Source organism: Microcebus murinus, chromosome 18 (assembly GCF_040939455.1).
Source record: "Microcebus murinus isolate Inina chromosome 18, M.murinus_Inina_mat1.0, whole genome shotgun sequence".
NCBI lineage: Eukaryota > Metazoa > Chordata > Mammalia > Primates > Cheirogaleidae > Microcebus > Microcebus murinus.
The window spans coordinates 21,435,566-21,452,050 of NC_134121.1; the positions used below are offsets into that span (position 1 = coordinate 21,435,566).

Sequence of the window (16,485 nt, forward strand, 5' to 3'; positions counted from 1 at the left end):
AAGAAGGCAAGCAAAATAAGACATAAAAGAGCCTAAAAAGGACTCTAGAGAGATAATCTCCTGAATAACAGAATTAACAGGATTGAGGTGGTAGTGTCTTAAGACTCACTGAACAATTAACTATCCTGTTAGCAGCTCAATGAGTCCTTTTAAGGACCATAAGTCTAATGGTTTCCTGCAGTAACTGAGGTAGGACAGAGTTTCAGGTCTTGTGTTTAGACCAGATTTTTAGATTTAGGGCATATTTTACAGGTAAATTTCTCATAGAAAAACTTATGATCTTCTTTGACTAAGGCTCAGTTAAAGGCAACTGACTTATCTATTACCAGGTATCAAGTAAAACCAAGCAGCTGTAAGTACCATAAACAGCAGTGTTTTCAGGTATGTTTGGGGGAGAAGTACAGGCAGTCTTAATTCAAGTTATAACTTTAGATCAAGCTTTGATGTTCTAAAGTAAACTGACTAGTCTGAACTCTGTTAGCTTATCACAGAATGAACTTTTTTGGCATACCTCATGGGGAGTAAATAGTGAATTGAAAAGCCACAGGAAAAAAAAAATAGATGATATATAGATCAAAGCAGCTTTTAGACCAGGTGTTTCCTTCACAGGAAAATAGTTACTACAGCCTCCCACTCCTGTGCACCTAAACTGTGTGAGGGTTGACTAGGCTGTGAGTGTATTTTAAGGCAGTTGTGCCAGGCTCTGTGGCATATGTTTTTGAAGCATGTGTTTCCTAGATGAAGAGAACATGCCTTGAGCATCCCATACATTACACTAAGCTGGCCCTTACCAATTTGAATTGAAATTCAAATTTCAGTTGAATCTGTATATTGTAATGGAAATTTGCTCTGAGAATTTGGCTTACTTTAAGTAATAGAAAGCTTTTTTCTTCTTTTTTTTCCTCCCCCAATCCCAGGCATTTTTAAAAGATTCTGTAAGTTTGTTTTAAGGAAAAATCTGTTTTCCTAATAAAAATGGACTGGTACAATTTTCCCTTATGAAATTAGCAGAAAAATTTTTTATTTACAGTATTAAATTTAAATTATTATATGAGATTGACAAGGATTCAAAGAACAGACGCTACCTTGTACTGTTGGTGGAAGAATGAACTCCAGTATGCCTTATCATTTTCCATGGCCTTTGACCTAGTATTCTCCCAAGAATTTATCCTAAGGTTATAGCCATGGGTGTGTGCAAAGATTTTAGCTGTAAGAATTTTGTCAATGTTCTAATGATAGCAAAGAATGAAAAACAATTTAAATGTCTAAAAAATAGGAATTAGTTAAATTATGATATATCTATTATTGAATATTATGCAATAATGAAAAATGATCTAGTTGAATATTGACATGTAAAGATGTTGGTGACAGGCTGCAAAGTATTATAAAGGAAACGTTATAAAGGGTATACCAGAATATGGTCATATCTTTGTTTATTAAACATCTATGCATTCCCAGCACTTTGAGAGACCAAGGTAGGAGGATCGCTTGAGGCTAGGAGTTGGAGACAAGCCTGGGTAACATGACAAGACCCCAACTCTACAAAAAAAAAAAATTTAGCCAGGTATGGTGGGGTGCACTAGTAGTCCTAGCTACTTGGGAGGCTGAGGGTTACTTGAGTCCAGGAGATTGAGGTTACAATGAGTTAAATCAGGCCACTGCCCTCCATCCTGGGCAAGAGAGCAAGACCCTGTCTCTAAAAAAATAAAAAGAAAAGAAAAATAAATCTATACAGAGGCAAAATGACTGGTGGAAAGACCTGTACTATACTAAAACCTTAACAGTGGATATTTTTGCTTTTTATCTGCGGTCCCTCATTTTCTAATGTGGGCGTGGATCACTTTTGTGATGAGGGGAAATTTTTTAAAAGGGCATTTAAGAAAAAGATGTAAATAAATTGACTGTAGAATTCTCTCATACTATCTGTTTCTCTTAGGAAAAAGACGTTAGTTTATAGCTAATAAGACATTTCACTCACCAAGCACTAATTGAGCTCCAAATATGAACTAGGCATTCTTTTAGGCACTTTAGCTACCTCAGTAAACAAAACATAGAAAGGTCCTTTTAGTTGTATAACTTCCTAGCATTTCTGGTTTAAGCTTTTCCCAAGTATATAACCAAAAAGGTACTCTTCAGTTCTGTTTACCCTTCTTGGGTTCCTGAGTTTAGAGTCAAAGGTTTAGTCTCAGAATAACCCGAGCTGTTCTTAGAAAGTAGCTCCTGCGTAGAAATAAATGGTTTAAAGAGACTAGGAGGCTAAGGCAGCAAGAATGGAAAACTTCATTAGATCAGTACTTCTTGCACATTAAAGGACATGCCGTCAAGGCTTAAGGACCTTTATCTATGTGATTTTTGAGCCTCTAAAAGTCATAGAGAATGTGTGCTGTAACATGATTCTGTGCTAAGGGAAGGAAATCTTAATATAGTAAAATATTGAGCTCTTTAGTTTTCTAATGATAAAACACAGCCACCACAACTATAGGATCATGAGTTCCATAGGTACCCGAACCTTTTTTTTTTCCTACTGGTGAGTTGTCAGTTCTCCTTTCTCCCTTTCCCTCCCCTCTACGTTAATGATGCATCATATCTTCAGGAAATGTCTAGTCTATTGCTGCTATAATCAGATTGGAGAACCTTGAATTTCAAGGTGTAGATTTTCTAGAGGTCAATTTTATAGAATTTAAAAATTAGAAGAGTCTGGGATACACATGGATTATTATTGGCCTTTTGGTACCCCACAGTGCTATGGTGCTCATTTCCCAGCATATCTTTCAGGTCTGCCCTACAGAGTTTACACAAGGCTTGTGAAGTGGCCAGAATGCATAACTACTACCCAGGCAGCCTCTTTCTCACCTGGGTGAGTTATTATGAGAGCCATATCAACTCAGATCAATCCTCAGTCAATGAATGGAATGCTATGCAGGATGTGCAGTCCCATCGGCCCGACTCGCCAACTCTCTTCACCGACATGTAAGTCAGTTTGCTAAGGATTATGGAAGTCCTCTCTGTTGTATCCTAGGGAGTCATAGGAAGCATGTTCCTACCTAATCTCTTCTCTTGGGAAATTAATCTTACCTAATGATGTTAGTCATTGTCTACACAACATACCTGCCACAGATAAAGAATCCTGTTCTTTCTGTTGCCTGCAAAGGCCTGAGGAGTTTCACTCCTGGGCACAATAGAGTTTTCGTAGTCAAGAAATGCAATACCAAAAGAAAAAAAGAAAAAAAAGTAAGACAAAAAAGAAAAAATAAATTAAGAAAATTTAAAAAAAGAAATGCAATACCATAAAATTCCATTATTCAGATTCCACTAGTTTGAAAGTTAAGTTTAAAGGAGTTAGGCTGAGGTTTGCATTTGCACGATTTGTGAAAGAAGCATTTGGTAAGCAAATTAATGACATAGAAAAGCTTTTAGAGAGATGTTTGTAATGCTTAAGAAAACAAGATGCTTCCAGTTAATTTAAAAGAATGCCTAAGTGGTCAAGCTACTTTTAAAGTTTAAAAAAAATTTTTTTAAATATTTTATCATTCAGGTATCTTAACTCTGCTCTATCTTTGTCTTATAAAATCCTTGTCAATAAGATTTTATTTAATCTCCCTAATGTACTATGAGCCAGATAAAGGTCTAAGGTGTGGAGTAGATGTTTATCTCCTTTTTGGTCTATGTGTCAAAACTTTTGTGTGACTATTTTGGAAATTTTTTTACGCTTGGTTCCTGCTTTGGCAATTAATCAGGTGGTTTATTTTGCTCTGAGTTGATCTTTCTTCATTCCAAGGTATTCTACAACTGGGAAAGAAGAGTAGCTGCTTACTGTCTGACCTTACAAATAGGATTCTCCCTCTGATTCCTAAAGTCGTGCCAAAACATTTCATGATTTTTTTTTTTAAGCACATTGACTGCCACACTAGAAAAAAAAATGTTATTTTTCCTTGGTGCCACAGTGAAAATTTTATTACAAAAATATAATAAAACTTTTAAAACAAAAGGATCCTTTCTAATTTAATGAAAAATTTGTTATTTTTATTTTCTGTGTGTGAGTTATATGCAATTGTCAGTATTAATTATAAGAAGAAGAACATCAACAAGTAAGATTTTCATGAACCAACTGTGGTTACGTATGCTTCATGAGGCCCCAGGCTCAAAACTAGTGTGATTTAAATACAACTCACATGGCAGTTAGATGTGTTAAAGATGTAATTTAGATAATAATCTAATAAATGCATTTGACAAGAAAAGGTGAAATTTCTAAGAATTGTGTGAAAGGAACAATCAAGAAAGCAATGGAATCTTCTTTGAATAGGGTATTATTTGTGCTAAGACCTCCTTTTCAGTAACCCTGCTCTTTCAAGATCTCACAGCAACTAAAGTGATAAGGATTCATGGGAAATTTTATTGGTGACTTCATGGGTTACCGCTGGTTGATGTATTTCAGAGGAATGGATGTCTCATCTAACTCAGAAAAGCACATTTTAAACGAGACTTACATGAAAGACAGAAAACTCTTCTGATTTTTTCTGTTTTTATTAGAGAAGATTTGGAAACCACACAAGCACACACACAGAAAAATAAAATTCTTCATAACCTCTCTACATCCCTAAGCAAAAAAACATAAAATAGTCCTTGGCATATATGGTAGAAGCTCATTAAATGTTAGTTTTTAGTATGTACAATATAACTCCAATTTTAAGATATATTTAATAGGTGGATGTCTATCTATTATACAAAAAGACTACGTGGAAACTGTAGGCCACAGTATTATTAATAATAATTATCTCTGGGTACAGGAATTTTCAGTGATTTTCATTTTCTTTCTATTTTTTTGTATTTTCCAAATTTTTCTCCAGCGAAATCAAGAGGAAAAGCTGTGTTTGTATGTTGTAATGGTTTTTCCATTCCTTCTTCCTCCCGAAGTTGACTAGAAAAGCCTATAAAAGAATGCTGCGAATATAGGGAGAATGTGTGCCAAAGTGGACTTAAGTGCTCAACTATGAATAGTTTATATTTTGAAATCCAAGGAAGGGTGAGAGAAGAAGGGAATATATATATATGTGGTGCCCCCAGTGTACATCAGATGCTATGCCAGGCATTTTATACATAGTATCTCATTTAACTCTAAGAATCTCATGAGGCCAGCCATGGTGGCACACGCCTGTAGTCCCAGCACTGTGGGAGACTGAGGCAGGAGGATCGTTTGAGCCCAGGAGTTCAAGAATCCAATGGGCTATGATTGGGCCACTGTACTCTAGCCTGAGTGACAGAGCAAGACCCTGTCTCTTAAAAAAAAAAAAAAGAATATCTTGAGACAAGTATTATTCCTGTCCTTGTTTTACAGAAAAGAAAACAGGCTTAGGGAAGAGAAAAAACTTGTTCAAAGTCACACCACCAGTAAGTAGCTGGTCTGGGATTAAAACCTAGATCTGCCTGCTCCCAAACCATTGTGTCTCAAACAAGTGTGAGGGATTGAGGGAAAGATTGCTTAGAAACTAGGGAAGCTAATCCATGCACTCAGGTGCTAAGATTGCTTTTTACCAGTGTTTCTTTTTAATGGAAGACTGAAATGATACATTTACTTTCTACCATTACCTGTATCTAGGGAAAAGGAAGCATGAATAAGAATTTTAGTCCTAGTCAATACAGGGATGCCTTGGCTGATTGAAGGGAAATAGCACGGGTATTAGCTATATTCTGTAGGGTTTATAAGAAACTAAGAGCCCAACTGATGGGGAGCCCCAAGGTTGTGGGGTTAGAGCAGCCATCTTTGGAAATTACCGAAGCTATTTTTGCAGCCAGCGATAAGGCTGTAGGCAGCAAGGGCAGGCAGGATGCCTGAAGGCTTAGTCCATTTCCATCTCCAAATAAGGAGGTACAGAGCAGATACCTTTCTTGAGTAGGTAACAGGGAAAGATGAGATAGAAAGTGCTGTCTGTCAGCCTCACTCAAATGCTGCATAATATGAAATAATGTTTTTAGAGGGAAGCATTCACTTACATTGAACCAATACCTTTCTAGTAACTGGAGAGTCAGCTCTGCCTAGTTGGATTTCATATTAAAGTTCAGTGGGTAATTTTATTTATAAGAGAATAGAAAACTAGGAGAAGCAACATAATCCTGAAGGTAGAGTCTTAGGCTATCCTGAGAGTTCTGGTTCTCTTGCCAGTGTGGTTATCAGCATGTCATTTAACTTTTCAGCTGTTTGTTTCCTTTATCTGTAAAGTGAGGTTAACAGTTTCACAGAGATATTGTGAAAGTTGTTATGAAAGGGAAAGCATCCTGGATGGAAGGACTCTAGATAGTTGATGCCTGCAACCCATTTTGTGAGAGAGTTTGCCTTACTGAAGAAGGCAAGATCACCCTTCCCATTTTTCCGTTTTCTCATTTTCTAGAACCACAACAACAAATAATCAGCATAGGGTGGCCTTTTAAGCTACAGAGAAGACCCAATTCCATAATGAGGCATACCACTGGTCTGCCTAGCTTGATATGCTAGTTCATTAAGTGATACTCAGAGGTACTTGAAGGTAAAAGTATGAATATGGTCCCCCATTAAAGTATTATACTCAGTATACCCAATTTGTCTCTGCTCCTTCAAATGAATGTATTTAAGGACTTTTAGACACTTATAACCTCTTCAAGTAATAGTTTCTACATGTTTACATTCTGTACATTCTGAAAATAAGCCTTTAAAAATATAATTTTCTTTTGCTATACCTCTACAATATAAATTTGAGGGTAATAGAGGGAGGGTTTGCCAAATTGGAAACATAATCAAATGGTACATTTATTAACTTAGTCAAATTCCTGCTTAAGAGAAAGTACCATTTTTCTCTTCTCAGACCAACTGAACGTGAGCGAACAGAAAGGCTAATTAAAACCAAATTAAGGGAGATTATGATGCAGAAGGATTTGGAGAACATTACATCTAAAGAGGTAGGAGACCTTGAGTCCTCATTGTTCCAAGGCTAGGAGTGGGATAACAATACGTATGGGGCTAAAAAATTGTGCATGGTTGAAAGTACAGAACGACTTTACAGAGGTTAGTACAATATGTCATCTTTGTTTCAGATCCGAACAGAGTTGGAAATGCAAATGGTGTGCAACTTGCGGGAATTCAAGGAATTTATAGATAATGAAATGATAGTGATCCTCGGTCAGATGGATAGCCCTACACAAATATTTGAGCATGTGTTCTTGGTAAGTTGTATGGCCACTTTAAGTGATATCTTGAAGCTAACCCATATGCAATCATGGATGGCACTGTTAAATTTTATTATATTTAAATAAAATGTAACTTACATTAAAAACAAAGGTAATAAGTACTTAAACCATATTACTTCTTAATTATTTTATCAATTTTAATATTATCTGTGCTGTTAAGATTATTCGCATCTATTGTATGGTGGAAATGTTATGTAATGGTGTACTACTGCTCATTTCTTCCCAAATTTTCATTTGGTAACATAAAGCTCATGGATTAAAATTTATTGTGGTGGGAGCCTGGCATGGTGGCTCACACCTGTAATCCCAGCACGTTGGGAGGTGGAGGCAGGAGAATCTCTTGAGGCCAGGAATTCGAGACCAGCCATGGGCAACATGGCAAGACCCCCATCTCTTCCAAACACAAAATAAACCAGGCATGGTGACATGTGCCTGTAGTCGGAGCTACTTGAGAGGCTAAGGTAAAAGGATTGTTTGAGCCCTGGAGTTCAAGGATACAATGACCTATAATCAGGCCTCTGCACTCCAGGCTTTTAGCCTGGGGAACAGAGTGAGACTCTGTCTTCCCTCCTGCCCCTCAAAAAACACAAACTTATTATGGTGGGAATATTAACACCAAGCAAATTAGCAAATGCTACAAATCAAGCTTTTCTTCCCCTAGGTTGTTAAATATTTTATCTACTTCTCATAATACTTACATTAAAAACCATACCAGTCCACACTAGTTTTATAGAGTGTATCCAAATTGTATGATCCTTTAATGTCACTCTTTCAAATCTACCAAATGTGTCTAAGATCTGATATATCTGAGGAGAGCAAGCAAGAGCTACTTATAACCGAGAGACAGAGACTACTGGACTTTTAGAAACCTCTAGCTACATTTTGAGTATCCCAATACTTCTGTGATTACCAAAAAGTTAGGGACTAAAAATTGTTCCTCATGGTTCCTGAACATTCAGTGACCTTGTAATTAGCCCAAGGAGACCTCTCTGACAGATGGACTGGGAAAAGCTTCTAAAATCCTTTTCTCTCATATGTTAAAGAGTTCTAGATTTTATCTCTACCCAGTAGTGGGAGCAAGGTTAACAAGGATAATTAAAATCATTGGAAAATGCCAAGATCTTGTTTTGTGTCCACTTCAACACTCTTTGGCCAAAAAGACTAACGAGGAATTAAATCGATTAGTTTGAATTTCACTTCCTTTCTCTGGCAAGGACATTTGTGAACTGTGAAATGATTAGAAGCTGAGAAACAGGAAAGAAAAGGAATAAATGTACAGGAACTGACTAAACTGGATCACCTCACTCTGAATATTCAAGAGTTTATTTCATGTGGCAATCTTTGTGTCATTGAAGGCTTATGCCCTGAAATAACTCATTGACACTTTCTAGAGTATATGTGTCTCTAGAGTGAGTCATAGTGGTATATAGCTATGAAATTACTCATGAAAAGCTGTGTGCTGGGAGGGGAACTTCTTTTCCATTACTTTAACTTGACTAATATGTGATACGTGTTGCTATTTCTGGATATAAATCATACAGCAAAACTCTCATTGGCTTTTCCGTTGTAAGACACCTGGCCTTGTTGTTTCTTGTGTATATTTCCACAGGGATTCAAATATATCTGGCTTTTGTTTGTCGGAAGGAATCTTTCTGTTATCTGTAGAAAACTTATGAATCATTCATTCAAGTAGGTTGCGCCCTCAACTGCCTCCATGTAGCCTAATTTTGTTTTCTTTTTTGTTTGTTTCTTTTTTCCTCTTTTTTCTTCCTAGCCAAGAGCACCAAGAGAATAGCCTAATTTTTATGAAGGGCAAATGCCTATAGCCAAAAAGAGCTCATGTTAGAAAATGACCAAAGCTGCAAACTTGGAAGTCACTTTCCCATTGAACTTGGATTTGAACACCTAAAAGAATACAGACATGATAAATATCAATCAAATACAGTTAATTTCTGACTGATCAACCTGTGTTATTTCAGGCATACTTCCCTGTGTCTCTGATGCCACCCACTCAAAAACTACCCTCCTCTCAAATGATATATTTTAGGGCATATAAGCAAATTTTAATAGTACTCTAAGCAGAAAGAACAATCTAATCCCCCTGAAATTTAATTTCCCTAATCAACTACAAATGCATTTGGGTATTTGTACCAGTAGATTCATCCTGTGATTTCAGGCATATTCTTCTGAATTTTTTTCTCACTACAAAATAAGTTGTGTCCATTGTAGAAGATGTTAGAAGACAATAAATTATTACATTTAGTCATCACCAAGACAGGTAATCACTGTTCCATTTGTTATATGATATTGCCTTCCAGTCATTTTTACTTTTTTTTTTTTTTTTTTTTGAGACAGAGTCTCACTCTGTTGCCTGGGCTAGAGTAAGTGCCGTGGTGTCAGCCTAGCTCACAACAACCTCAAACTCCTGGGCTCAAGCAATCCTTCTGCCTCAGCCTCCTGAGTAGCTGGGACTACAGGCATGCGCCACCATGCCTGGCTAATTTTTTCTATATATATTGGTTGACCAATTAGTTTCTTTCTATTTATAGTAGAGACGGGGTCTCACTCTTGCTCAGGCTGGTTTCGAACTCCTGACCTCGAGCAATCCGCCCATCTCGGCCACCCAGAGTGCTAAGATTACAGGCATGAGCCACCGCGCTGGACTTTTATATTTATATATACATAGGTATTTATTTATATATACACACACATATGTGATATATGGACTTCATTTTTTAGAGCAGTTTTAGGTTCACAGCAAAGTTGAGCCTTAGAAGGTTAGATGGGCACAGGGTTATGCACCTGTAGTCCTAGCTACTTGGGAGGCTGAGGCAGGAGGATTGCTCAAGCCCAGGAGTTTGAGGTTACAGTGAGCTTTGATCACACCAGTGTATTCCAGCCTAGGTGACAGAGCAAGACCTTGTCTCTTAAAAAAAAAAATTGAGCAGAAGGTACAGAGATTTTCTTCCCATATACCTCCTGCCCCCAGACATCCATAGCTTCCCTATTATCAACATCCTCCACCAGAGTGGCACATTTGTTACAACTGATAAACCTACATTGGCACATCATTGTCAGCCAATGTCTGTACTTTACATTAGGGTTCATTCTTGGTGTTATATGGTTTTGGACAAATTTATGGTATGTATCCACCATTATAGTAGCATACAGAGTTTTTTTACTTTTTAAATACATATCTATGTATGTATTTTTTTTTTAATCATTGGTTTTTTTGTTTTTTGGGTTTTTTTTACTTCTTGAACTGGCCTCAAACAATCCTCCCGTTTCAGCCTCCTAAAGTGCTGGGATTATAGGCATGACCCACTGCACCTGATCTATATACATATATGTTTTTGAACAGAGGAAAATCTCTTCATCTTCAGGCACAATTCTATTTTCTAGAGAATGGACATTTTCTTTCCATTGTGAATATTTTTCTTATTTGGTAAAAAAAAAAAAACGACTTCCAAATTGGAGAACCCTGAAATTTAACACTTTTCCAACAATATAAGTACATGAACAGGTTGTCCTAAACATCTTACGTGTTCCTTGGTGACTTCCCTTTGTTTCCACCACCACATCCTATGTCCAAACCCTTGTCTCTTCTCTAGTAAGTCTCTGCCCTGCTGGTTTTCCCAGCAATTGACATGGAAAAAGAGGTCTTATCCTAGCTGCAAGTGGTGGTGTTAATTTTATGCAAAGTCATCTCTTATGCATAGCTGCCATGCCTAGAGTTCAACCAGATTGTGTGAAGAGAAGCAGCAGGATTTCTCCTTCCCTTTGGAAGAATGCTCAGCCCTGCACTGTACTGCACAGGAAGATCTGTTTATTTGGAAAGGTATCCAGCTGGTAGGGAGAGGGAAAGTATAGAGCATAAAGAAAATCTACAGTGTGAGGAGGGTATTGACTGGTGGGAAGCCAGGTTGTTTCTAAAAAAAGAGGTTCTTCCACACCCTTACAAGTGTACCCCTTCTCTGAGCTAGAAGCCTTTGCCCAACAAAATTTCAGTATCAACCGTTCTCCTGGAGGCTGTTCAATTTGGCTGAGAAAAAGCTAGATGTGAACAGAGACCCTTTGCAGAAAAGCAGGCGCTTTCTTAGTTAAACAAGGGAAATAAGAATATTGGACACAAAACCAGTAATTTTGCTCATGAATAAAAAACGCAGTGAGAATTTTTACTGCTGATTATGTTTTTCAAGATTTGACATTACAGATCTTTTTAGAATAAAAAATTAAGCATCAAATTGGTTACTTTCACTGTAGGAACAGAGAAATGGAGGATGTGTGAATAGATGAGACAGTAATCAAATGGGTTATTTTAATCATATTCATGACTCTTGTCCCTCAACTGGAGAAGTATGGCATGAACTTCTCTTAGAAGGAAAAGTTAAGGCCAGGAGTCATGGCTCACGCCTATACCCCAGCACTTTGGGAGACCTAGGCAGGAGGATTGCTTAAATCCAGGCCAACATATTGAGACCCTGTCTCTACTGAAAAACAATTAGCTGGGTGCATGTGCCTGCTTGTAGTCCTAGCCACTCGGGAAGTAAGGCAAGAGGATCGCTTGAGCCTAGAAGTTGGAAGTTATAGTGAGTTATGATCACACCACTGCACTCCAGCCCAAGCAACAGAGTGAGACCCTGTCTCAAAAAAAGAAAAAGTTAATGGAGAGTTTATGCCTGATTACTACAGTAATATGACTTACAGTATTAAGACTGGACATAACCGTATGATAAAATGTGGACAGGGATGCCAGTTCATGGAGATTATGTCTGGTTGTATTTGTCTTAGCAGAACCCCCAGTATAATCCTTATTTGCTACAATGTGCTCTCCTGTTCTATTTTGCTTGGACAGTTGGATCCCCAGCAAGGCTATTTCCAGAGGATAACATTTGAAAAGAAATCAGTTACTTGACTCTGAGAGCCAGTTTACAGTGCAGGGAAACCAGAGTGAAAGATGGAAATGAACTTACTTTAAAATATAGTCCAAAGATTTCTTTTTACACTTCAGTAAGATTAGAATATGCTTTGCATAATTACATAGAACATGGTGGAGACCTCCATAGAATTATGTCATTGTAAGCCTGAAAAGCATGGGATGGGGGGAAAGATTGAGTCTGTGGAGGGCGCCAGGGGGGCAAATAATGCATTGTATTGAGGACAGAAAAATATACCTACTTGACTCCAGTTCTTTGAGGTTGAACCTGAAGCAGTCCTAACCACAGCCCAAGTCACTTTATGTGAGTGGGCTTCATTGAGTCAGTAATCAGTGCCTTTAATTTATTTTGCTTCTGCCTAGATGTCACTTCAGATTGAATTCTCTCTGGACAGAAAGATGAAAACTATGGACTTTTCCCATTACATCAGGGTTATTTCCATCTAACTGGACAGAGTTCCACAGAGGATTTATATTTCTAAATTAAGAAGTGAGGTGGTCACATTTCCCTGACTCCAGTTAAACTACTCAATCTTTATTGTTTGATGTCTGTCTCCTTGAAGTTCTTGCCTGTTTCTTTAGTGTGGGGGCTAGTTTTCTAAGGTTGCATGCAGAGCCTTCAGAACCTCCCATATTTTTTAGAAAACAAGTCAGCCAAACCCTGGTCTATAGAAAAGTTTCATCCCTTATTTACCTTTTCCTAAATACAACTTCAGCATAGCATCCTTGAGATCTCCCAGTTCAACAGCCAGGTTACAGATGGCTTGTGATATGATTATAGTACTTACATAGCATTTGCCAGTTTTCATAATGCTTCATTTACTTGTCTCACTTGTTCATCCATTCAACAAACATTTGTTGATCTTCTTTATTGTGCCAGGCATGAGATGAGGCATTTGTATGGTCAAGTCTAATTCCAGAAGGAGAGACTGATATGCCATGTCAGATAGAGATACTCAGAGAAGGCCAATAGAATAAGGATACAAAGGTGACCTCTAATTAGACAATTAGGACAGATCATTAGTAACATTAGCAAGAGTGTTGAGGCCAGAGGCCAGAGTGCTGTGGGTTGAGACACATGGGAATGAGGAAATAGAGAAAATGAGTATTAGACTTTATTATGAAGGGAGGAGAGAAAGGACAGAGTCTACAGGAGGATTCATAGTGGAGAGGTAGTTTTATCATTTCTTTTTATTCTTTTTTTCTGTTCCCCAAGAAGTTCATGAAAGAAAAAAGTTTTTCCATTTTATTTTTTTGTTTTGTTTTGTTTTGACACAGAGTCTCACTTTGTTACCCAGGCTAGAGTGAGTGCTGTGGCATCGACTGAGCTCACAGCAACCTCAATCTCCTGGGCTCAAGCAATCCTTCTGCCTCAGCCTCCCGAGTAGCTGGGACTACAGGCATGCGCCACCATGCCCAGCTAATTTTTTCTATATAAATTAGTTGGCCAATTAATTTCTTTCTATTTATAGTAAAGACGGGGTCTGGCTCTTGCTCAGGCTGGTTTCGAACTCCTGACCTCGAGCAATCTGCCCACCTCGGCCTCCCAGAGTGCTAGGATTGCAGGCATGAGCCACTGCACCCGGCCCTGTTTTTCCATTTTAATATGGGAAAAACTTTATAATTTGAAGAGAAGGTACTCATTAAATATATAAGACTAGGGTGGGAAGGGTAGTCCATTTTATAATAAGAAAAGTAAAGACAGAGAGGTTAAGCAGTTTTCCCTATGCCCCACAGTAGAAGAAGTCAGAATTTGAATCCCCAACTCTTCTAATGCAAAATTCCATTTAATGCTTCTAATTCTGAAAGAGGGAAACTTTTTTTTTAATGTTTACCTTTTCAGAAGATATGAACAGAAAATGCAAACATTAAAAATGGACCTTAAACATTGAAAAAAGTTGCTCACTTCCACTCATAAGAAAAATGCAAATTAAAACTACACTGAGAGAACATTTCATACCCATCAGATCAGAAAAAATTCAAAAGTTTATACATTTTGTTTGAGCAAGATTGTGAGGAAAGGGGCACAACATGGAATTGTTTCAGACTCTATGGAGGGAAGTTTAGCAATGTCTAACAAATCTGCATTTAGCCTTTGACCCAGCAGTCATGTTTCCACAAGTATGAAACGTCATTCATAGGAAAATAAACTACTATATCACTACCCAGTGAAGTACTACTATGCAGAAATAAGAAAGGAAGGGTAAGGAAGATCTCTATGAACTGTTATATGTAGTGGTTTTAAGGATATATTATAAAGTGAAGAAAGCAACAAACAAAAATGTATACAACTGTGTAAGAATTGATAATATTTGTAAGAAGTGGTAGTAAGTACATATTTGCTTATACTTTTTCAAAATAGAACATAAATAGAATAAATAAGAAATTAATGAAAATAGTTACTAATAGGAATTAAAGAGGTTGGGGTAGGAATGAGATTTCCAAATTTACTTTTTAATAAACTTTTGACTTTCAATCATATAAAATCAAGTTTTACATACTCAAAAACTTAAATAGACTAGGCATGGTGGCTCACACCTGTAATCCTGGCACTTTGATAGGCTAAAGCAGAAGGATCTCTTGAGGCCAGGAGTTTGAGACCAGCTTACACAACATAGTGAGACCTCATCTCTACAAAAAATAAAAAAATTGGATGGGCCTGGTGGTGTGCCCCTGTAGTCCCAGCTTGAGAGGCTGAGGCAGGAGGATCTATTGGAGTTGAAGACTGCAGTGAGCTATGATCACTCCCTATACTCTACCCTTGGCAACATAGTGAGACCCTGTCTCTAAAAAAAAAAAATGAAATTAAAATGAATGGAAAAACACACTCTAAAATTGAATACAAACTGGGCTCACAGTGTACCTGTAGTCCCAGCTACTTGGGAGGCTGAGGTGGAAGGTCACTCGAGCCCGGGAATTTGAGGTTGCTATGAGCTATGGTGACGCCACCACACTCTAGCCTGGGCAACAGAGCAAGACTCTGTCTCAAAACAAAACAAAACAAAACAAAAAAAACCCCACACATACAATTAAACAGGAGAAAATTAACTCAAATGTATATCAAATTGATAACCTCATAGAAATTAATTCAAGTAACTTTTAAGCATGATACTCTGATACCCCTTAGTGAAATGTAACAAGGAAAAAAGAAACTATAAACAAAATTAACAGGTTTGTTATTGGTTGTTGTATTGGTGTGATAATGTTGAATTTATTTTGTAAGAGCAAATGAATTGTTAGGAACCAAGGTTCTGACCATGGATTAGGGTGGGGGAAGGGCAAGAGTGAGGAAGAACACTGTGGTATTTACTTTGAATTGGAGGACCAATGTAAATTCAGTATTTTTAGAAATTTTGCTAGTTTTGTCCACTGCAAAGTTTCAGAAGCAGTGACACATGGTAGTTAAGAGCATACCTAATTAATGCCCAGATCTTGATTACAAAATTTTTTTTTTTTTTTTTTTTTTGAGACAGAGTCTCGCTTTGTTGCCCAGGCTAGAGTGAGTGCTGTGGCATCAGCCTAGCTCACAGCAACCTCAAACTCCTGGGCTCAGGCAATCCTCCTGCCTCAGCCTCCCAAGTAGCTGGGACTACAGGCATGTGCCACCGTGCCTGGCTAATTTTTTCTATATATATATATATATTAGTTGGCCAATTAATTTCTTTCTATTTATAGTAGAGATGGGGTCTTGCTCTTGCTCAGGCTAGTTTCAAACTCCTGATCTCGAGCAATCCGCCTGCCTCGGCCTACCAGAGTGCTAGGATTACAGGCATGAGCCCCCTCGCCCAGCCACAAAATATTCTTCATTAAAAAAAACCAGGACTCTTTGGGGAGATGGCTGATTCTACTCACAAGTGAATCTGGAACAATTTTTTGTACCAGAAAGCAAGGAAGACTAATGGGTCATATTAGAATGAGCCAGCTTCAAGAGATTTCCACTGGCTAAATTCAGGACAATTCAAGTGTCCAAAATAAATAAACAATGAATTATAGTAGTAATGAATTATACTAAACACAAAAAGAATTCAAGAGCCCATAGTGACACTCAAAAAAAGGATGGAAGGATTGGTTAAGTGAAGCTCTCTTTTATAGAAAAATGTCAGCTAACATTCAGAAAAAATGGTAAAATTAGAATATCATTTTATAACCTCTATTAAATAATTGATTTGTGCAAGATCAGCAATTGATGCTAACACCATAGGGTGAAACTTATTGTGAAACAGTTTATTCACATGGCTTCAAAGATTACCAAATATCCATACATTACTAATTAATTGTTAAGAAGCCTTTACACTGTGATGTGGCAGACACAAAGGTACCTTGACAAAGAA

General features: G+C 37.5%; 1 protein-coding gene across 4 annotated transcripts in view; it reads left to right on the forward strand.

Moving 5' to 3' along the window:
* The window catches only part of SSH2 (slingshot protein phosphatase 2), a 259,485-nt gene that overhangs the window by 213,604 nt on the left and 29,396 nt on the right, over positions 1-16,485 (forward strand). For 3 of the 4 annotated variants that reach the window (XM_012740621.3, XM_012740622.3, XM_012740623.2), the window contains 3 exons: positions 2,776-2,970; positions 6,837-6,930; positions 7,066-7,194. In XM_012740621.3, the coding sequence (XP_012596075.2) occupies positions 2,776-2,970; positions 6,837-6,930; positions 7,066-7,194 (418 nt within the window). Of the gene's footprint in view, positions 1-1,055; positions 2,971-6,836; positions 6,931-7,065; positions 7,195-16,485 lie in introns of those variants that run through there. The other variant, XM_020280810.2, reaches the window with a different exon arrangement.